The sequence below is a fragment of the Phocoena phocoena genome, chromosome 10 (genome assembly GCF_963924675.1).
Source record: "Phocoena phocoena chromosome 10, mPhoPho1.1, whole genome shotgun sequence".
Classification (NCBI taxonomy): Eukaryota; Metazoa; Chordata; class Mammalia; order Artiodactyla; family Phocoenidae; genus Phocoena; species Phocoena phocoena.
In genome coordinates this window covers 65,551,990-65,572,706 of record NC_089228.1, presented here as the reverse complement: position 1 = coordinate 65,572,706, position 20,717 = coordinate 65,551,990, and the positions used below count along the sequence as shown (strand labels likewise).

The 20,717-nt window shown below is 42.4% G+C and overlaps 1 protein-coding gene across 1 annotated transcript in view; it reads left to right on the top strand.

Annotated features, from left to right (window-relative positions):
* Window positions 1-16,094, top strand: part of ILRUN (inflammation and lipid regulator with UBA-like and NBR1-like domains) — a 119,145-nt gene extending 103,051 nt beyond the window's left edge. The window contains exons 4-5 of the mRNA XM_065886098.1: window positions 637-740; window positions 15,894-16,094. Coding sequence (XP_065742170.1) covers window positions 637-740; window positions 15,894-15,911 — 122 coding nt within the window. The 3' untranslated portion in view covers window positions 15,912-16,094. The remainder of the gene's footprint in view (window positions 1-636; window positions 741-15,893) is intronic.
* Window positions 16,095-20,717: the final 4,623 nt, after the last annotated feature.

The following is a 20,717-nucleotide window of genomic DNA, read 5'->3' as shown; positions in this document are numbered from 1 at the left end:
CATAGATGGTGAAAATAGCCAGGGTGATATCTGTTCTAATATGTCAGGATTAGTGCTGGCTTACAACTGTGTCCTGGTGTAATTAATAACTCCCCCTTTTACTCTCAGTTGTCCTAGTTTGGGCAGGTCACTCTAAATTGCCCCAAAGTGTGTGTGTGGGGGGTGTTGATAAGTTGCAGTTTTAGTAAATATAAGCATTGTTTTTGACTCAAGAATTATGCCTGCCTGAGTTTTCTGAGTTAACCATGTACAAAATAAAGCAAAAACCGCAAAGAGCTTGTAATTCTGGAAAAATAGCTTTTGGGTTTCTATATATTGATCATTGTTCTCTGGAGTGATGATTTCCAAAATATGGTTATGCATCAAAATCAACTAGTAACCTTTTTACAGATAGTTTCATGGGTCTCACCACAGACGTCTGCTGAATTTGTACCAGAGTATGAATTTGACGTTACCAAAAATGTAGAACTGCATGCAATGCAAATGTACTGGATAACTTTGTCAGTAAGCTTCTAAACTAGCATGTAGAGAAACATTTCATCTTATGGTTTGGGTGGTGTTTGGGGTTCTCTGTGGTGGCTGCTTTGAGCCTTGAGGGTATGCCTGGCATTGACATGAATTGCCTTTTTGTTTCAGATGTCATCTGGGTCATTCTCAGTGTGGAGGTGGGTGGACTTTTAGGAGTAACGCAGCAGCTGTCATCTTTTGAAACGGAGTTCAACACACAGCCACATCGCAAGGTAGAAGGAAACTTCAACCCGTTTGCCTCTCCCCAAAAGAACCGACAATCAGATGAAAACAACTTAAAAGACCCTGGGGGTTCCGAGTTCGACTCGATCAGCAAAAACACATGGGCTCCTGCTCCTGACCAAACCGAGCAAGATGAGAATAGACTCTCACAGAACTCTGTAAATCTGTCCCCCAGCAGTCACGCAAACAACTTATCAGTAGTGACTTACAGTAAGGTAGGTGCCCTCGGAGAAGAGGAGAAGGGGTAGGTGGTGGGCCTTGGGATTTGTGATACTCCTTCATGGCAAACCTAGAAGCCTAGAATGTTCTTTAAGACTGCTTAGCTCTCCTGCCAATGCAACAGCACAAAAACCTACCCCTTCTCCCCTCCCCCCTCCCCCATCTCCATGTCCTGTGGATGTTACTCCATCCACATTTATAATTTACTGCTGTCTCTCTGCTCTGGTTTGGGTGCTGAAAGAACAGAGTTCTTTACCTTTAGCTTAAAAAAAAAAGAAAGTCAAAATATCACCAGCCATTCTTCCAGTGTAAATGCATATACCAAGTGTAGAGCAACAGCACACCTTTGGAATTTGTTCCTACTGTGTTTTTTTGGTTTTGGGTGGGGTGTTTTTCCTGAGGAAATAGACCCAAAAAAAAGCTCAATTATTTATCCTAATGTTGTATCCTGTCCAAATGTTGTTGGGCTTCCAGTTTATTTACCTAGTTTGCATGTCTTCTTGTTGATGTCTTTCCAGTCTCTTATGGCCCATCTACCTCCTCACCTACAACCCAGAGTGGCCCAAGTGATATTTTGACTTTTCATGTGTGAGGAATAAGTGAGAGAATTGTTTGTTAAGTTAATCATGATTTTAAATATTCTGATTGTTCTAAGACAGTCTTCTAGGTGTTTGATTTCTTGATCTGTTTCGCTATGCTTGATGATTAAACAGCACGCACCTTCCATACTCCGCCGAGTTGACTATGGTTCCTGGTTGTTGGTTTTGGTAGGTTGAATAAAGCCCTGATGCTAAGCGCTAACTGTTGTAGGTGATTTGTGTGGCAGGGCCTGTGAACATTCCTGTTCGTTCTTCTCTGATTAATAATGTGGTGTATTAGGCCCAGCCTCCCACCTATATAATCGTATAACTGTTAAGTCTTTCCTTGCTTTGTGTTGGCATTCACCCTCAAATTTTTAAAAATAATGTTTATTTGAGGGACAACTCACTCTGTTGTAAGAATGGCATTTTTCTGACCAGTGCCTTTATATGTGGTCTAGATCCAGAGGCAAATTAAGAAAAGAAACTTGGTGATATGAATTCTCTTTCTCCACAGGGACCAGTAAGAGGGACTTCATTCAACAGTAGTGCAACAGGATTGATTTATTGGTTGGATGGTCATTATAAAGGATTGTGTGGAATCATGTTAGTCATACAGGATATGAGAGAAGTAAATTGGCAAGGCAATAAATGGCTTATATTTGAGGAAAGACTTCACATCTTAATACTCTAACAAAAGATTTTCCACTAAGTTCCTATTGCTCCAGATTTCTCTTCCTTAAATTTAACCCTCCAGGGTATGACTGTTCTGGGTGGTATAGGCCCTAGGCTAAGCATGCCCTGTTAGAAGGAGAACTTTAGGGCAGTTGAGTGTAATGGGAAGATGAGAGTTGGAGGAGGCAAAGCCAGTTGCTCCAGTGCTTTCTGTAATGGAAGCCTCTTCACCCGACTGTAAACTCCCTGGCTTAGCTATCACTGTAGTCTTAGGAGAGGGCTGGTGTTCCTGGCCAGTGCACTGCACTCGTTTTCCTGAGTTGTGAGCCTGTTAGTTGTTTTTCACTCCTTTAGGGCTTTAGGGACTGATACCTTTTAAGTCTGTCATTGCCCTGGCCCAGGGTGGGGTGGGGGTTGTCTGAATGGATTACCTACCAGCCTTAATTGAGGTCCTGCCATGCTGCTCTTTTTTGGAAGGGCTGGGCTATGGTGAGGCTATTGAGATATTTCTTGAGGTTGATGAACTCATGGTATGTTATGTAATTTTTTTCATGAACTCTGTAGAATCATTTAGAAATAGCATTTTCAAGAACCACAGAGAAAAGGTTCTCATTGGAGACGATATACAAGACTGTTGCCTATAATGCATTGAGAATATGGCACTTGGACCCCAAAGAGAAATCGGAGCCTCCTTTTCTTCTTAAGTTAAGCAGTCCTCTTAAAGCAAGTCCTCTGAAAGCATTTCTGGCTAAAGTTGAGTCAGCTCCACCTCTTAGGGCTCCTTAGAAATGGGGTAGGGTATAGTTATCAGTAAGTTATCAGTAAGTATTTATTAACACATTTATTAACACATTTCTGCACTGATGTACAGAGCAGTGTAGATTATTGAGTAAGGGAACTTGAAGAATAAAAGAAGTTATCCCTACCAACCAGCAGCTCACAGTACAGTAGGGGAGATGAAACACACATACAATTCAGTCAAGGTGAAGTATGAATTTGGTCAGTAGAGCACAGCACAGTCAAAATGTATAATTTGTGTGCATGGCTGGGGGTTAGAGTTACGGAAGGCAGAGATGAAGTAGAGGTGGAGTTGATGGAAAGGGCTTTTCAAAGAATGGACAGATTTGGAAAGACAGGAAGGATGATGGTAGGAGAACAGTTGAAGTGCTGAGGGCAGAATACTGAGTAAGGGATGTGTGGTCAGGAGATACGGGTGATGGACAGTGGGAGATACATTCAGTTGGTTGCAGTGTGTTCCTTTGGATGAAGTAATTTGATGAAAAAATTTGGGTGAAATAATTACAAATGGCTTCGAAAAGAATTGGAACTATACTTAAATGAATACCTTAAGGCAGAGATAATTCATGATTCTAAGCATTTGTGTTTGGCTTGAGAATATAGATTTATTTATTTTTAAAGGCAAGAATACTTGAGGTTCTGAAGGGCTATAAGTGGCAAGATCAGGTATATACTAGAGTTATTTTTTAACCGTTCCTATGTGCCAGGTAAGTGCCAAGTACTTTACATATATCATCTTCATATTTTGGTAAGAAAATAAAAGCTCCGAGGGGCTAAGTAACTTACCTCAGTATCACACAGCTAGCAAGAGGCAGAGCTGGGATTCACATCCAGGCACCACGTTACTAAAGGTATTAGTAGGTGAACCTGGGCTTTCCTTAGATCTTCCTGTTGGGATGGAGGCTGTGTTGAGCGAAAGCATTAACTGAGTTGATGAGCAGTGTCATCAAGATGTGAAAGAAGCAGAGTTGAAATAAGATAAGTGGCTCTAATGTAAACTGAGGATTGCCTGTGGCGTCTTTTTTTTTTTTGAAGAGTTCCCCTGTTTGTTGAGTCTTTAAAGTAGTGATTTCTTTTTCTGGTTGATAAAAATAAAAACTTTTTAAACTCTCAGGGTGTACCAACCATGTGGGCTTAATAATAAATAGCCCTTTTTATTTATGAGTGAGTGGAAAGGATGAGAGCCCCCTAGAGCGCTAGAGTTGGGGCAAGTGTGTTCAGTTCACACCAGGTGCCATCTTTATTGGATGGGTTGGAGGAGTACCTGATGCCCTGGTATCAGGGATCACTGAGTTGGCAATAGATTTGATTTACTCTAAAGAAATTCCCTGCCTGCCCTGAAGGCTGGGAAAGAACATGACGCTCTTGGAAGCCCATGACCACAGTTTTAGTAGGCAGATACAGTTTCCTGCTGCCTCCATAGTTACAGTTTAACTTGCTAAGGTTGGTAGGATGAAATGAAAAGATTGCTTCATGCATCTTATGTGAGGGTTGGGTGAATGCCAACATAATGGCCCATCTGTCAGTGCCAGGAACTGGACACCCCCTGGAGCCCTTCCCCAGCTACCCTTGAATAACCCATAAGCTCTCCGGACCCAGTGCTCTGTGCCACAGGCAGGGGTGGTGGTGGGGAGAATGGGGGAGCTCTGGGTGGGAACGCCTGTCCTAGCTCCATCCCACAACATCCAGAGGGCCTGGGCCTTCCCTGTGTGAGAGCTGTCAGAGGGTCAGAAAGGTGAGCAAGTATATGTTGACCTGCTCCAAGGATTCATAAATCTGACTCCATGCTTTTGTTAAAGATTGGCTGGCCTCATTGTCAGCTCAGTTGTGGCTGACCTGTCCCAGGTGAACAATCAGACCAAGTATTGGTGAAGGTTAGGTGCTGTTTTAATGAACGCTTTTTATGTGATTAGCCCAAGAGCCTCTGAGGACAGTCACAGTAGGGTAGGTGTTCACTCTGTGGACTCAAGGCTAGTCTTGCAATGAATTCTAACTGTGACTCATCTCTGGAGGCTGGGACAGCTTCTGTTTGGACAGTGGTACAGTAGCAAAAAACAATCTGTAGAGGTGTGGAAGGAGAGAATAAGTCGTATTGAAATTAGGTACTTCTTTTTCTTACTTGCCAGTAATTTTCACAATTTCTCAATGTTTTCTAAGAAGGCCTTACAGAGGAATAAGACACCAACCAAATGGTCTTATACAGGACAGCTGGGAATAAGAGTGTGATACCAGGGTGTTCTTCAGGACAACCCAAATGCTTTGCTTTCTTTCTCTGAAGAGTAATGATTTACACTGGGGGAGCTGAAAAGAATCCCAAATTCATTTATTTTGTTACTTGGACTATGCGTCTTATTTTGTGTTTGCTCTCATTTTTTTTAAAAAAAACGTTTGGAGCTGGTGTTTGTCATACACTCCTCCTTTAAACTGATTACAGCCTGAGCCACTGTTATTACTTCCGCCAAGTGCTGGTTCAGAAGGAGAAACGTGTTATTATCTTTGGGAGAGGTTCCTCATGCTTGTCAAGCGTCAGCCCCTGCCGAGTGCCATCTGCCCTGCCTGCCCACGTTTGCACCTGCTTCTCCTCCTCTCTCTCTCTGACAGTCACCCTTTAGTGTGTTTTGGATCTGGAGCTAGAGAAGTTAGTCTGCTTTTATTATATCAGAAATCAACTCTTCTAACCTGCTGCTGTCTGTGTTGACTAAGGCATGGAAGAGTTAATTTCTCTCTGTTTAGGTTTAGAAATGTAGTAGAGGTTACAGGGAGAGGTTTGGAAAAGGCAGATATTTTGCTATATGGGCCTGAGGATGTAATGGCTTATGGATCTTATTATCTACTTTGAAGTAGCCAATCAGTTTAATATAATAATAAGGGATGAGTTTAATAAGGATGGGCCCAACATCTGCTCAGTTCAGAGCACACTGAATTTGACCCAAAAGCAGGTGGTTGGTGTCCTTAGCTGAGCTAATGGCAATAGAGGGCAGTATAACCTTCCCACTGCCATGAAACCTGAGTCTTCGTTCTCAGGTGCAGACCCTTTCCCTGAAAGGTTTAAAGATGGCTCAAAGAGAAGCTGGAAGGAAAACTCGTGTCACTTGATATTCTATCCAACTTGTGTTCTCCTCTGGCAAGGGACAGGTAGCAAATGCACATTACTCCCAGGTGGCGGCCACGGGAGTGCAGTAATCAGAGCTGTAAAGCTACCGTTCATTAAGCACTTACTATGTGCCAGGCACTGTGCTGAGGATTTTTTAAATTTAATTTTTATTGTTAAAATGATCGATGTACATAATTTAAGGAGTCAAGTAGATCTACAAAGTTTATTACAAAAAATGCTAGTCACCTCCCTGCCTCCCAGCCCCCAGTATTTGTTCCCCAGAGGCAGAGGCAGCAGTTTGACATGCATGACTTCATTTAGTCCACACAACAGGACAGGCACTGTCATTATCCCTATTTACAGCTGCTGAGACTTGAGGTTCACAGGTTTCATGACCTGCCCAAGGTCATGCAGCTAGAAAGTGGTAAAACGAGGATATGAACAAAACCAGTTGTTTTTGACTCCTGAGCCTGCTCTCTTACGATCCACTACATTGCTTCCTAGTTACAAATAGTGTTCAGGTACGTATTTTTATCAGCTGAACTGACAGCTGTGGGCTAGGGAGAGCATGCATGCTTTCTGTAGTACACTGCTACATTTCAAATGAGGATCAAGCCAATTATTGGCCAGCTATTATGTGACTTCTCTACTGCTAAACCCCTTCTCTCCACAAGCTGTTATCTATGGAAGCTACAGAAATCAGCCTTTCTCTCCAGCCTCTATGAAGGGAAAATATTCCCTAGAACTTCCATGGTCACTTGGGTTTAGATTTTTGGTTACATTGAAATTTCCGTTAACTCACTTTTGTGACAGCAGCACCTATACCTCTTGAAGTCACCTGTCTATTCCTGATTGTGGCCAAAAGATACAGTCTCTGGAGTTTTCCGTTTTTCTGTAATGAATTTAACATCTCCCTTTGAACATACTTAGTATTTTAAAACTAGAACATACTTAGGGGCGATCTAACTCCCTTTAAAGCCAGATTTAGTTTCTGCAAAGGCCATCTGGAGAAAGAATATTTTACAGTCAGTACAAGTCCTGAGGTGGAAGTTCACCTGGTTTGTTCAAGACCAGAGTGGGTAGGAACAGGATAGAGGGAAATGAAGTCGGGGATGAAAACCAGATCATGGAAGGATTTGTGGCCTTTGTGAAGCTTTGGGCTTTTGCACTGAGGGACAGAAGGAACCACTGAAGGATTTTGAGCAGAGGGGTGATGTGGTCTGACTTCATGCCAGAGAGTAAAAGGATCACTCTCTGGCTCTCTTGTGGAGAGTACAGGGCAAGGATAGAAGCAGGGGACCAGTAGGGAAGTTAGTGCAATCATCTAGGTAAAGAGAATGGGTGTTTTGGACCAGATTGGTAGCAGCAGAGGTAAAAGAGGTCTGTGTCTGGATCTGGTTTGTTAGCTAGCACTAACAGGATTTGCTAATGGGTTGGAAGCGGGGTGTAAGAGGGAATAAATGATGACACCAAAGTTTTTGGCCCGAGCAAATAAAAGGGTAAAATTGCCATCCACAGAGAGAAGAAAGGCTATGGTAGAGGTGGGGAGAGATCAGGAATTCATTTTGGGTACATTGGCATCCAGATGGGAGGTATCAAGTAGGCTGCTGTATATCCAGATTGGACATAGAGTTTAGGAGAGAGGGTTTGGGTGGAGATAAAAAAATTGGGAGTCATTTCATGTGGATGGTATCTAATGCTATGAGCCTGGCTGCAATGAGCCTGGCTGCAATCCACAAAGTGATGAGTCTATGTAAAGCAGGGTTTTCTCAGCCAACAGAGTAAGCCTATTGACATTTTAGGCCGGATGCGTCTTCTTTTGCTTCAGAGGGCAGTGTGGTATGGATCTTATGCATCGTAAGATGTTCAGCAGCATCCCTGGCCTTTACCCACTGGATGCCAGTAGTACCTCACTAGCCCCAAGTGTAAGAGCCAAAAACATCTCCAGACATTGCCAAATGCCCCCTGGGGCAGGAGCAAAACTTCCCTACTTGGAAACCACTGGTATAGATGGAGAAGAGGTCCAAGGACTGAGCTTAATGCTATCTGTCTAACATGTAAAACTGCTGTTACTCAAAGCACCTCTACTGCATTTATTCTTATTCTTAATTCACGACACTCTTGTAACTTTTGTAGTTAGTTATACTCTTCATTTGACAAAACAATAAGGAAGTTGTAAGTGACTTGCTCACATTCACACAGCAAATTGGGGATGGGCCATGGGCTGGAACCCAGGGAACCCAGTTGGAGCCTCGTGTTCTTCTACACCACACTATGCTGAGGCTTGCTGGCAGAAGCAAAGTTTGTTTGCTGTTCTCTGAAGGTAGTTTATACACTTAGTGTCAGGTTGTAGAGACCTTCTTGTTCATCTTCAGGAGCTACGAAAGAATTTGTGACCAAGAAGGAAGCAGTGCCCATCAACTGAGGAACCTGCCCCTTTTCGCTGGCAAATTAGCACATTCTGTACAGAAGGGGTTTGCCAGGAAACTCTGGTTTAATGATATTAAGATGTCTCTCTTTTGAAAACCCTGAGGAACCAGCAAAGTCCTCCCAGCCTTGTTGGTGTTTGCATTGGCATGGGTCATGTGTGCATTTTAAAAATAAATCAAGCAAACACTGTGAGCCTTAGAAAATGTCTTTTGTTGTTTGTAACATTACTATCTGACTGAGAATAAAAAGTATTTCCAGGAACTCTCTCTTTTGTACCTCAACGGCTTCAAAGTAGAACGTTCAGCTCCATCTTCTTTGCTTTGGGACTCTGAGCATTGTTATAGGCTGAGCTGATGCTGGGCAGTCTTGTAGCTGAAACAGAGCTAGTGTTCCCAAGATAGCATATTTTACTTCAGTTGTAACGACGTGTTCTTTTCCCTGTACTCTGAATTTAGCATTTTAATTTCTGATGAAAATTCTCAAAGTGGGACTGGTGAAATTCAAGCAGATAAGTATAATTCAAAAGTATGAGGTTACATAGCCTTATCCACCAGAGGGCAGACAGCAGAAGCAAGAAGAACCACAGTCCTGCAGCCTGTGGAACAAAAACCACATTCACAGGAATATAGACAAGATGAAAAGGCAGAGGGCTATGTACCAGATGAAGGAACAAGATAAAACCCCAGAAAAACAACTAAATGAAGTGGAGATAGGCAACCTTCCAGAAAAAGAATTCAGAGTAATGATAGTGAAGATGATCCAGAACCTCGGAAAAACAATGGAGGCAAAGAACGAGAAGATGCAAGAAATGTTTAACAAAGACCTAGAAGAATTAAAGAACAAACAGAGATGAACAATACAGTAACTGAAATGAAAACTACACTAGAAGGAATCAATAGCAGAATAACTGAGGCAGAAGAACGGATAACTGACCTGGAAGACAGAATGGTGGAATTCACTGATGCAGAACAGAATAAAGAAATAAGAGTGAAATGAAGACAGGGCTTCCCTAGTGGCGCAGTGATTGAGAGTCCACCTGCCGATGCAGGGGACATGGGTTCATGGCCCGTTCCGGGAAGATCCCACATGCCGTGGAGCGGCTGGGCCCGTGAGCCATGGCCGCTGAGCCTGCGCATCCAGAGCCTGTGCTCCGCAACGGGAGAGGCCACAACAGTGAGAGGCCCGTGTAATGCAAAAAAAAAAAAAAAAAATGAAGACAGCCTAAGAGACCTTTGGGACAACATTAAACGCAACAACATTCGCACTATAGGGGTCCCAGAGGAGAAGAGAGAGAGAAAGGACGCAAGAAAATATTTGAAGAGATTATAGTCGAAAACGTCCCTAACGTGGGAAAGAAAATAGCCACCTAAGTCCAGGAAACTCAGCTAGTCCCATACAGGATAAACCCAAGGAGAAACACGCTGAGAAACATAGTAATCAAATTGGCAAAATTAAAGACAAAGAAAAATTATTGAAAGCAGTAAGGGAAAAACAACAAATAACATACAAGGGAACTCCCATAAGGTTAACAGCTGATTTCTCAGCAGAAACTCTACAAGCCAGAAGGGAGTGGCATGATATACTTAAAGTGATGAAAGGGAGGAACCTACAACTAATTTTACTCTACCCGGCAAGGATCTCATTCAGATTCGACGGAGAAATCAAAACCTTTACAGACAAGCAAAAGCTAAGAGAATTCAGCTCTACGACAAATGCTAAAGGAACTTCTCTAAGTGGGAAACACAAGAGAAGAAAAGGCCCTACAAAAACAAACCCAAAACAATTAAGAAAATGGTCATAGGAACATACATATCGATAATTACCTTAAACGTGAATGGATTAAATGCTCCAACCAAAAGACACAGGCTCGCTGAATGGATACAAAAACAAGACCCATATATATGCTGTCTACAAGAGACCCACTTCAGACCTAGGGACGCAGACAGACTGAAAGTGAGGGGATGGAAAAAGATATTCCATGCAAATGGCAATCAAAAGAAAGCTGAAATAACAATACTCATATCAGGTAAAATAGACTTTAAAATAAAGAATGTTACAATAGACAAGGAAGGACACTACATAATGATCAAGAGATCAATCCAAGAAGAAGATATAACAATTATAAATATATATGCACCCAACATAGGAGCACCTCAGTACATAAGGCAACTGCTAACAGCTATAAAAGAAGAAATGGACAGTAACACAATAATAATGGGAGACTTTACCACCTCACTTACACCAATGCACAGATCATCCAAACAGAAAATAAATAAGGAAGCACAAGCTTTAAATGACAAAATAGAACAGATAGATTTAATTGATATTTCTAGGACATTCCATCCAAAAACAGCAGATTACACTTTCTTCTCAAGTGTGCATGGAACATTCTCCAGGATAGATCACATCTTGGGTCACAAATCAAGCCTCAGTAAATTTAAGAAAATTGAAATTATATCAAGCATCTTTTCTGACCACAACGCTATGAGATTAGAAATCAGTTACAGGGAAAAAACGTATAAAACACAAACACATGGAGGCTAAACAGTGCGTTACTAAATAACCAAGAGATCATTGAAGAAATCAAAGGGGAAATCAAAAAATACCTAGAGACAAATGACAATGAAAACACCACAATCCAAAACCTATGGGATGCAGCAAAAGCAGTTCTAAGAGGGAAGTTTATAGCTATAAAAGCCTACCTCAAGAAACAAGAAAAATCTCAAATAAATAATCTAACCGTAACACCTAAAGAGACTAGAGAAAGAAGAACAAGCAAAACCCAAAGTTAGCAGAAGGAAAGAAATCATAAAGATCAGAGCAGAAATAACTGAAATAGAAACAAAGAAAACAGTAGCAAAGATCAATAAAACTAAAAGCTGGTTCTTTGAGAAGATAAACAAAATTGATAAACCATTAGCCAGACTCATCAAGAAAAAGAGGGAGAGGACTCAAATCAATAAAATTAGAAATGAAAAAGGAGAAGTTACAACAGACACCACAGAAATACAGAGCATCCTAAGAGACAGGCAACTCTATGCCAATAAAATGGACAACTTGGAAGAAATGGACAAATTCTTAGAAAGATATAACCTTCCAAGACTGAACCAAGAAGAAATAGAAAATATGAACAGACCAGTCACAAGTAATGAAATTGAAACTATGATTAAAAATCTTCCGACAAACAAAAGTCCAGGACCAGATGGCTTCACAGGTGAATTCTATCAAACATTTAGAGAAGAGCTAACACCCATCCTTCTTAAATGCTTCCAAAAAATTGCAGAGGAAGGAAAACTCCTAAACTCATTCTATGAGCCCACCATCACCCTGATACCAAAACCAGGCAAACATACTACAAAAAAAGAAAATTACAGACCAATGTCACTGATGAATATAGATGCAAAAATCCTCAACAAAATACTAGCAAACAGAATCCAACAACACATTAAAAGGATCATACACCATGATCAAGTGGGATTTATCCCAGGGATGCAAGGATTCTTCAGTATATGCAAATCAATCAATGTGATACACCATATTAACAAATTGAAGAAGAAAAACCATATGATAATCTCAATAGATGCAGAAAAAGCTTTTGACAAAATTCAACACCCATTTATGATAAAAACTCTCCAGAAAGTGGGCATAGAGGGAACCTACCTCAACATAATAAAGGCCATATATGACAAACCCACAACAAACATCATTCTCAGTGGTGAAAAACTGAAAGCATTTCCTCTAAGATCAGGAACAAGACAAGGATGTCCACTCTTACCGCTATTATTCAACATACTTTTGGAAGTCCTAGTCTTGGCAATCAGAGAAGAAAAAGAAATAAAAGGAATACAAATTGGAAAAGAAGAAGTAAAACTGTCACTGTTTGCAGATGACATGATACTATACATAGAGAATCCTAAAGATGCCACCAGAAAACTACTAGAGCTAATCAATGAATTTGGTAAAGTAGCAGGATACAAAATCAATGCACAGAAATATCCTGCATTCCTATACACTAATGATGAAAAATCTGAAAGAGAAATAAAGGAAACACCCATTTACCAGTGCAACAAAAATAATTAAATGCCTAGGAATAATCCTACCTAGGGAGACAGAAGACCTGTATACAGAAAACTTTAAGACCCTGATGAAAGAAATTAAAGATGATACAGATGGAGAGATATACCATGTTCTTGGATTGGAAGAATCAATATTGTGAAAATGACTGTACTACCCAAAGCAATCTACAGATTCAATGCAATCCCTATCAAATTACCAATGGCAGTTTTTACAGAACTAGAACAAAAAATCTTAAAATTTGTATGGAGACACAAAAGACCCTGAATAGCCAAAGCAGTCCTGAGGGAAAAAAACAGAGCTGGAGGAATCAGACTCCCTGACTTCAGACTATACTACAAAGCTACAGTAATCAAGACAATATGGTACTGGCACAAAAACAGAAACAAAGATCAATGGAACAAGATAGGAAGCCCAGAGGTAAACCCACACACCTATGGTCAACTAATCTATGACAAAGGAGGCAAGGATATACAATGGAGAAAAGACAGTCTCTTCAATAAGTGGTGCTGGAAAAACTGGACAGCTACATCTAAAAGAATGAAATTGAACATTCCCTAACACCATACACAAAAATAAACTCAAAATGGATTAGAGACCTAAATGTAAGACCAGACACTATAAAAGTCTTAGAGGAAAACATAGGAAGAACACTCTTTGACATAAATCACAGCAAGATCTTTTTTTATCCACCTCCTAGAGTAATGGAAATAAAAACAAAAATAAACAAATAAACAAGCTTAAAAGCTTTTGCACAGCAAAGGAAACCATAAACAAGATGAAAAGACAACCCTCAGAATGGGAGAAAATATTTGCATATGAATCAACAGACAAAGGATTCATCTCCAAAATATATAAACAGCTCATGCAGCTCGATATTAAAAAAACAAACAACCCAGTCCAAAAAGGGGCAGAAGACCTAAATAGACATTTCTCCAAAGAAGACGGCCAAGAAGCACATGAAAAGCTGCTCAACATCACTAATTATTAGAGAAATGCAAATCAAAACTACAATGAGGTATCACCTCACACCAGTTAGAATGGGCTTCATCAGAAAATCTACGAACAACAAATGCTGGAGAGGGTGTGGAGAAAAGGGAACCCTCTTGCATTGTTGGTGGGAATGTAAACTGATACAGTCACTATGGAGAACAATATGGAGGTTCCTTAAAAAAACTAAAAATAGAATTACCATATGACCCTGCAATCCCACTACTCGGCATATACCCGGAGAATTTCACAATTTTTAAAAGGCACATGCACCCCAGTGTTCATTGCAGCACTATTTACAATAGCCAGGTTATGGAAGCAATCTGAATGCCCGTCGACAGACGAATGGATAAAGATGTGGCACATATATATGATGGAATATTACTCAGCCATAAAAAGGAACGAAATTGGGTCATTTGTTGAGACGTGGATGGATCTAGAGACTGTCATACAGAGTGAAGTAAGTCAGAAAGAGAAAAACAAATATTGTATATTAATGCATACATGTTGAACCTAGAAAAATGGTACAGGGGCTTCCCTGGTGGCGCAGTGGTTGAGAGCCTGCCTGCCGATGCAGGGGACATGGGTTCGTGCCCCAGTCCGGGGAGATCCCACATGCCGCTGAGCGGCTGGGCCCCTGAGCCATGGCTGCTGAGCCTGCGTGTCCGGAGCCTGTGCTCCGCAATGGGAGAGGCCACAACAGTGAGAGGCCTGCGTACCGCAAAAAAAAAAAAAAAAAAAAAAAAAAAAATGGTACAGATGAACTGGTTTGCAGGGCAGAAATTGAGACACAGATGTAGAGAACAAACGTATGGACACCAAGGCGGGAAAGCTGTGTGGGAGGGGTGATGAATTGGGTGATTAGGATTGACATGTATACAGTGATGTGTATAAAATTGATGATTAATTTTTAAAAAGTGTGAGGATTTGTGTCTGGTGTAGATGCTCAGGTTTCAGTGACTTGTTCTTTGCTAAGTGTGCTCTGATTGTATTCCAGCAGGACCAGGTGCACAATGTAAAAGGCTGCTGTACATCAGGGGAAAGTATGGGCTTCCTTAGAGCTCGACTGAAAGCGAGACCCTTTTCAAAGCTGTGGACATTCATCAAAACTACTTTAACAGGGGCTTCCCTGGAGTGCAGTGGTTGAGAGTCCGCCTGCCGATGCAGGGGACACGGGTTTGTGCCCCGGTCCGGGAAGATCCCACATGCCGCGGAGCGGCTGGGCCCGTGAGCCATGGCCGCTGAGCCTGCGCATCCAGAGCCTGTGCTCCACAACGAGAGAGGCCACAACAGTGAGAGGCCCATGTACCGCAAAAAAAAAAAAGTACTTTAACAGAGAGAGGTTTGATATTATTTAGTCAATAAGGGAGGCCTCCTAGGTTCCTCAGCCTGTGCTAATACTTCCTTATTGTCAAAGAATTTACTGTCTGATTACTTAGATGTGACTAGCTCATAGGAAAGAATGAGACCAGTAAAGATGGAGTATATTGAGTTCCAGATGAGTTTTAAGTGCTCTTGAGTTTGGAGGAAGGAGAAAACAATGAGGTTTGGAGTAGCCAGGAAAATGATACCTTGGTGAATGATAGGTTCAAGCTGGGACTTCCCTGGCAGTCCAATGGTTAGAACTCTGCATTTCCACTGCAGGGGGCACAGGTTCGATCCCTGGTCGGGGAACTAAAATCCCACATGACATGCAGTGCGGCCAAGAGAAAAAAAAGAAAGAAAGAAATGATAGATTCAAACCGAATTGGAGGGAAAAGGAGTCACATGCAGGAAGGCCCAGAGGCATTCACAGGCAGGGTGTGTTCAGGGGATACTGGCCAGCCTGATTGTGGTGAGTGAGGTGTGCTTAAAGAGGATGGGGTGAATTTTGGAGGAAGACCTTTGAAAGCCAAGCAAAGAAGAGTTCACCTTTAATGGGAGAGGAATCAAGAGTGCTAGCAATGCTTTTGAGCAGGGGGGTGGCAAGATGAAACCAAATATGGCTGAAGGAAAGACAGTTTATTCTCCCTCAATCAGCCAGCCATTGGCTGGGGTGGAGGTGCGGGGAGGTGATACTGTGAATTAATTGTAAGAGAGGTGGGGGAGACAGTGGCATGTAAGGAAAGTGTACAGGAGCTTGAATGGAAATTCTGAGAGGAATTGGGACCAGCAGCCTCACCCTGTGCCTCAGGACTCCCATAGTACAGCACCAATGGCCACATGGCCGGGAACTTGGATAAGTGTTCTCTCCTTTTAGGTGTTCTCCCCAGTGAGACTCTTATCACTTCTTTCTTCCTTTCTAGGAATCTCCTCTACCCTAAGAGATGGCCATGAGAGAGCCTGCATCTCACCTGGATTCTAGCACACTTGCTATTACATGAGATCTTGGGGACTAGAATTTCAAATAGCAAATAGCCTTTTCTGAAGTTTTTAATGAAAGGGAAGTCAAACTCAACCAACATCCTTCATCTCCTTGTAGGACTTTAAATAATATCTTTTCATTCACAATTATGTTTGAGTTTTATTCTTCCTGGTGATTTTCTTGATTTGTCAGGGGGTAGGTGAAGGCTCTGGGAGTTCCCTTTGGCCATGGGGAGCTTGGGGGGATGGGAGAATGAATGACAGAGGAAGAATGGAAGGAGGATGGAGGATGTCTGGAGGGAGGATGGAAAGGTGGATGATGGAGGAAGAACAGAGGATGGATGCATGGCAAAGGATTGGATGGGTGGTTAGAGGGAGGATGGATGGATAGATGTGAAGGTCCCCAGCAGGACCTAGAAGTTAGTTAAGAGCAACAGAAAAACTGTGTTACAGGGATAAGTATAAAAAATGCTCTTACAGGGCTTTTTAAACAGTTCACCACGCTTATAACTGAGTTACGCTTTTAAGCACAACTTTGGCACAATCAGTAGGCTGTGAACTGAGCCTGCCCCATGAGCAGCCTTCATGCATAAAAGTACGTTTATTTTCTTTTCTTTGGCTTGTTCTCATACTTGTCTTCAGCCACTGCATCTTTGAAATTTTGAGGACTGTCACTTGAAAGTGGCTTGAACACCAGTGTTAAAGCATCTGCAGAAGTTCCCATCATGATGATCTGGCCCTGATATTCCACCAGCAAGCCTTCTTGTGCGGTCAGCATCCGTCAAGGGAAGGGCGCTGCTTTGAGTGCTCCTGAGAGAAGAGTCCTCATTGCCCTGCCCATTACTCCAGTACAGACTTGATTTCTAATTAATGAGAGACAAGTGGGTTCGATCAGGGCTTGGTCAGTCTCTGGCCCTTGCCAGCCAAGCCAGCCCCATGAGCAGGGCCTCACCACACCATGTTTGCAGTACAGGATCAGGACAGAACTTAATACTAAACCCTGTATTCTTCTGTGTTTGCATTCAGTGTACATAAATGATACAAAAGGAGCACTAGGTGGGCGAAGCGCAGACTGGGACTGGCCCAGGAAATGAGAAAGGAGGAGGAGGGCCCTGGTGGTGTTATCTGATGCTGCCATCAGTATACACTTCGAGAGCATATTATTTCACAGTCATGCAGCAAACGCTCCTCTCTTTTTATTAACCAGTGTGAACCTTTTTATTTATTTAAATCAAATCACAAAAGCAAAATAAGACAGGTATGTGAAAGTTTTCATGTTGTGGTGCTTTATCTAAACAGGCTTTCATATAGAAAGAGTACCCTCAAAAGCCCTCGTAAGACATTGTTGTTTCATTAGGAATTTTAGCCTTCTTTTTTTTTTTTTTCTCCTGGAAGGTTAAACAGAGATGGCTCAGCAGTGCAGAGTATTTCACAGTTCATTCATTCATTCATTTTACTGACACTTGTGTCTTACTATGTGCAAGGTACAAATAACTGGCAGAAACAGGTTTCACTGGACTTTCCTGACGGTCAGTCCAGTGGTTAAGACTGTACTTCTAATGCAGGGGGTGTGGGTTCAATCCCTGGTCAGGGAACTAGGATCCCATGTGCCACGTGCGTGGTACGGCCAAAATAAGAAAAGAAAAGAAAAGAAAAAAAGAAACAGGTTCCACTGTCGTAAAAGGGCAGCTTTCTCTTCTGATAGCATTGTACTCCCTATTGCTGAACATTGATGAGTAAATGTCTAAAAATATTCTAGCTGAGGGACTTCCCTGGTGGTCCAGTGGGTAAGACTCCATGCTCCCAGTGCAGGGGGCCCGGGTTCAATCCCTGGTCAGGGAACTAGATCCCACGTGCATGCCAAAACTAAGAAATCCTCATGCTGCAACTAAAGATCCCTCATGCTGCAACTAAACATGCTGCAATGAAGATCCCGTGTGCTGCAGCTAAGACCCAGCACAGCCTAAATAAATAAATAATTTTTTTAAAAGTTCTTTAAAAAAAATACATTCTATCTGAAACAAAATAGTTTCCTGTTTTTTTAGTACTCCTTTTTGGAAAAGTTATTTTGATTTCTGTATAATTTTAGGAAGAACTTTTAAGTTATTGTAGGTACCCACTCACATAAGATCAGTGATAACCAAATCACCGGCTGGGAGTGACTCTACTATTCCACAGGGGCAACTATAAACTACTGTGAAAAACAAATCAAAAAGATAGTTTTTATTTTTAGTTTGCTTTGAGGACAGGCCCACAAGTACTGGATCTTAAATTGTCCTTTCAGGAGATTGTGATGAGTGAAACTGAGCTTGCTTGTCTTTTATAAGTGTTCTCTCTTAAAAATATTTTAGAAAATTAGCCAAATTATGACTCACAGTAGTTATTCCATTGCAGAAGTTCAGCTCAGGACCTGGCCCCACTACCGTAATCATTCAGCTGGCTTGAAGTCAAGGTCTCTTCCCAGACACCCACGAGTAGGGAGGCCCCTCTGTCTTAGCTGGCAGGTATGGAGCTCCCAGGCTTTAAGAGGGCTCGCCTGCCCTCTAGCCAAGTCAAATTTAGGTCCCAGGGCTCACAGCCATGACAGCTGTTCAGTGAAAGCTTAGGGAAGACTGAGGCAAACAGGCAACACCTCAACCCCTGTGGACCTAAAGGCTGTCTCTCCTTCGCCAGGAACACTTTCTTGTCCCCTAGCAGATGTGGGGCTACTCCCAAGAAATGTAGCCTTTGAAAAGCCATTTCTGTGCAAGTTGACCCTGGGGAGCTGCTCTTTAGACCTGGAGTCAGATAGAGGAGTTCTTTTCTTGGCTTGGTCATTTACACCCTCTATTAATATGCATAAATCCGGCCTTGCTGCTAGTCCCTATGTGGTGAGAGGTGAATCCTCATAGAGAAGAGGGTGGTTTTCTGCATCAAACTGAATTTTGTATTCATGCTGTGATGGCCTCCATTTCTGCTTGTAAGAGTTTAATTCAGGGCTTTGTGTGGTACCATCTGATGCATCCATCCCTTGATCTGTTTTCCTTATTAGTGGCACACCTGTTACAGGAGAGATATCAGGGATGCCACCAGGTTAATGAAAATGTTTGGCATTTGCTTTTCCTGTGGGTAAAAGTTGAAGAGTTGTTAGGCTCCAGAAGACAGTGAACACTATCTGTATTGCCAAACCCTACTTTTGGGCTTGGGTTGGAGACATTAGCCACCAGAACCTGTTACATGGGGTCTTGGAACTCCAGTGGAACCTGAAATGTGGATGGGCATCTCGTTTCAAATATACCTTCATCCCACTCTTAAGAAAGGCACTTCCTGCTTGGCCTCCTGCCATCGGATGCCCTGGACAAGCTGTTCTTGGAATCTCCGCCAGGCTTTTTCTCTATAACTGGTGTTGCATTGCCTGTGTTCTATGATCCACTTGTGACACCTGTAATCCTGCATGTGGGGAGTCTAGATGATAAAGTAATTCTGAGATAGAATTGGCTCCCTCTCTCTTTCTTGAAGTGATAGTAATTTATTTGGGGGGGAAGGAAAATAGAGCTTGTTCCTCAAGCCATGTTTCTGCGCCAGTTAAACATCAACAACTCCAATATGCCATTCTCTGGATGAAAGGGAATTAGATAGCATTTTTCTTTCCAAAAGGCACAGCACCTCAGTCAATAAATAGAGGATCAACATTAATTCTTAATCTAAACTAGTTAAATACTACACTGAATGGTCTAAGGGCCAGCGCATTCAGGTGGAAATCTGAAAATGCCCATGTCTGTATTGCTGTCTCTGCCAATTGCATGGGATCCATTTATCTGTAAAATGGGAATGCACGACAGCTCCTTGGCAAAGTCATGAACTCCCTTCTCCAAGCATTCCAGACAAGTCACAAGGCTAGTGCTTGCTTTATAAAGGCCTATGTGAAGAGTGTGGAGCTTTGGTCTGGAAAGCAGGTAAATTTAGGGTAAAGGGGGAAAAAATTCATAGAAAACAAATGCTGTTTGTTTTTCTGCTTTCTTTTCTCTGTGCATGTTTTCCTGCACAAAGACTTTTGAGCGTCTTATTGGTTCTAAATCGTATGGGAATCTGAGCCTTTGTTGCTCTCCTTGGATTGTTGGGATGAATGAATGTTGGTTGGGAAGTACTGAGAGCAGCTTGTGTTTTTTTTTGTTTGTTTGTTTTTTGTTTGCGATACACGTGCCTCTCACTGTTGTGGCCTCTCCCGTTGGGGAGCACAGGCTCCGGACCCGCAGGCTCAGCGGCCATGGCTCACGGGCCCAGCCGCTCCGTGGCATGTGGGATCTTCCCGGACCGGGGCACGAACCCGCGTCCCCTGCATCGGCAGGTGGACTCTCAGTCACTGCGCCACCAGGGAAGCCCAGCATCTTGTTTTAAGCTTCTTTAATTTCCATCTCTGGGGCCTGTGACCCTCCAACCAGGCCCCACAAAATGGAGTCTGAGAGCCTTTAGCTGGTCCGGCCCACACTTGTTTGAGTGGGTGGGTCTCTGACTACTGACATGGTTACAGTCTCAGCTCGCCTGCTGGAGGCATGGTTGACTTGGGGCTGGCAAACGTGACATTTTAACGACCACTGCTTTGCTTACCAGCTCTGTGCTCTTGATCAGGTTACCTCACCTCTCTGAGCTTGGAGAGCATACTTGTCTCAGTTTATCTTTGTGAGAATTAAAGAGAACATGTTCAAGTGCTCCAGCAGCACCTGGCGGCACGTAGTTGATGCTTTTTCAGTGTTGGCCTGCCTGTCTCCCACGTTCAGCTCTTCAGC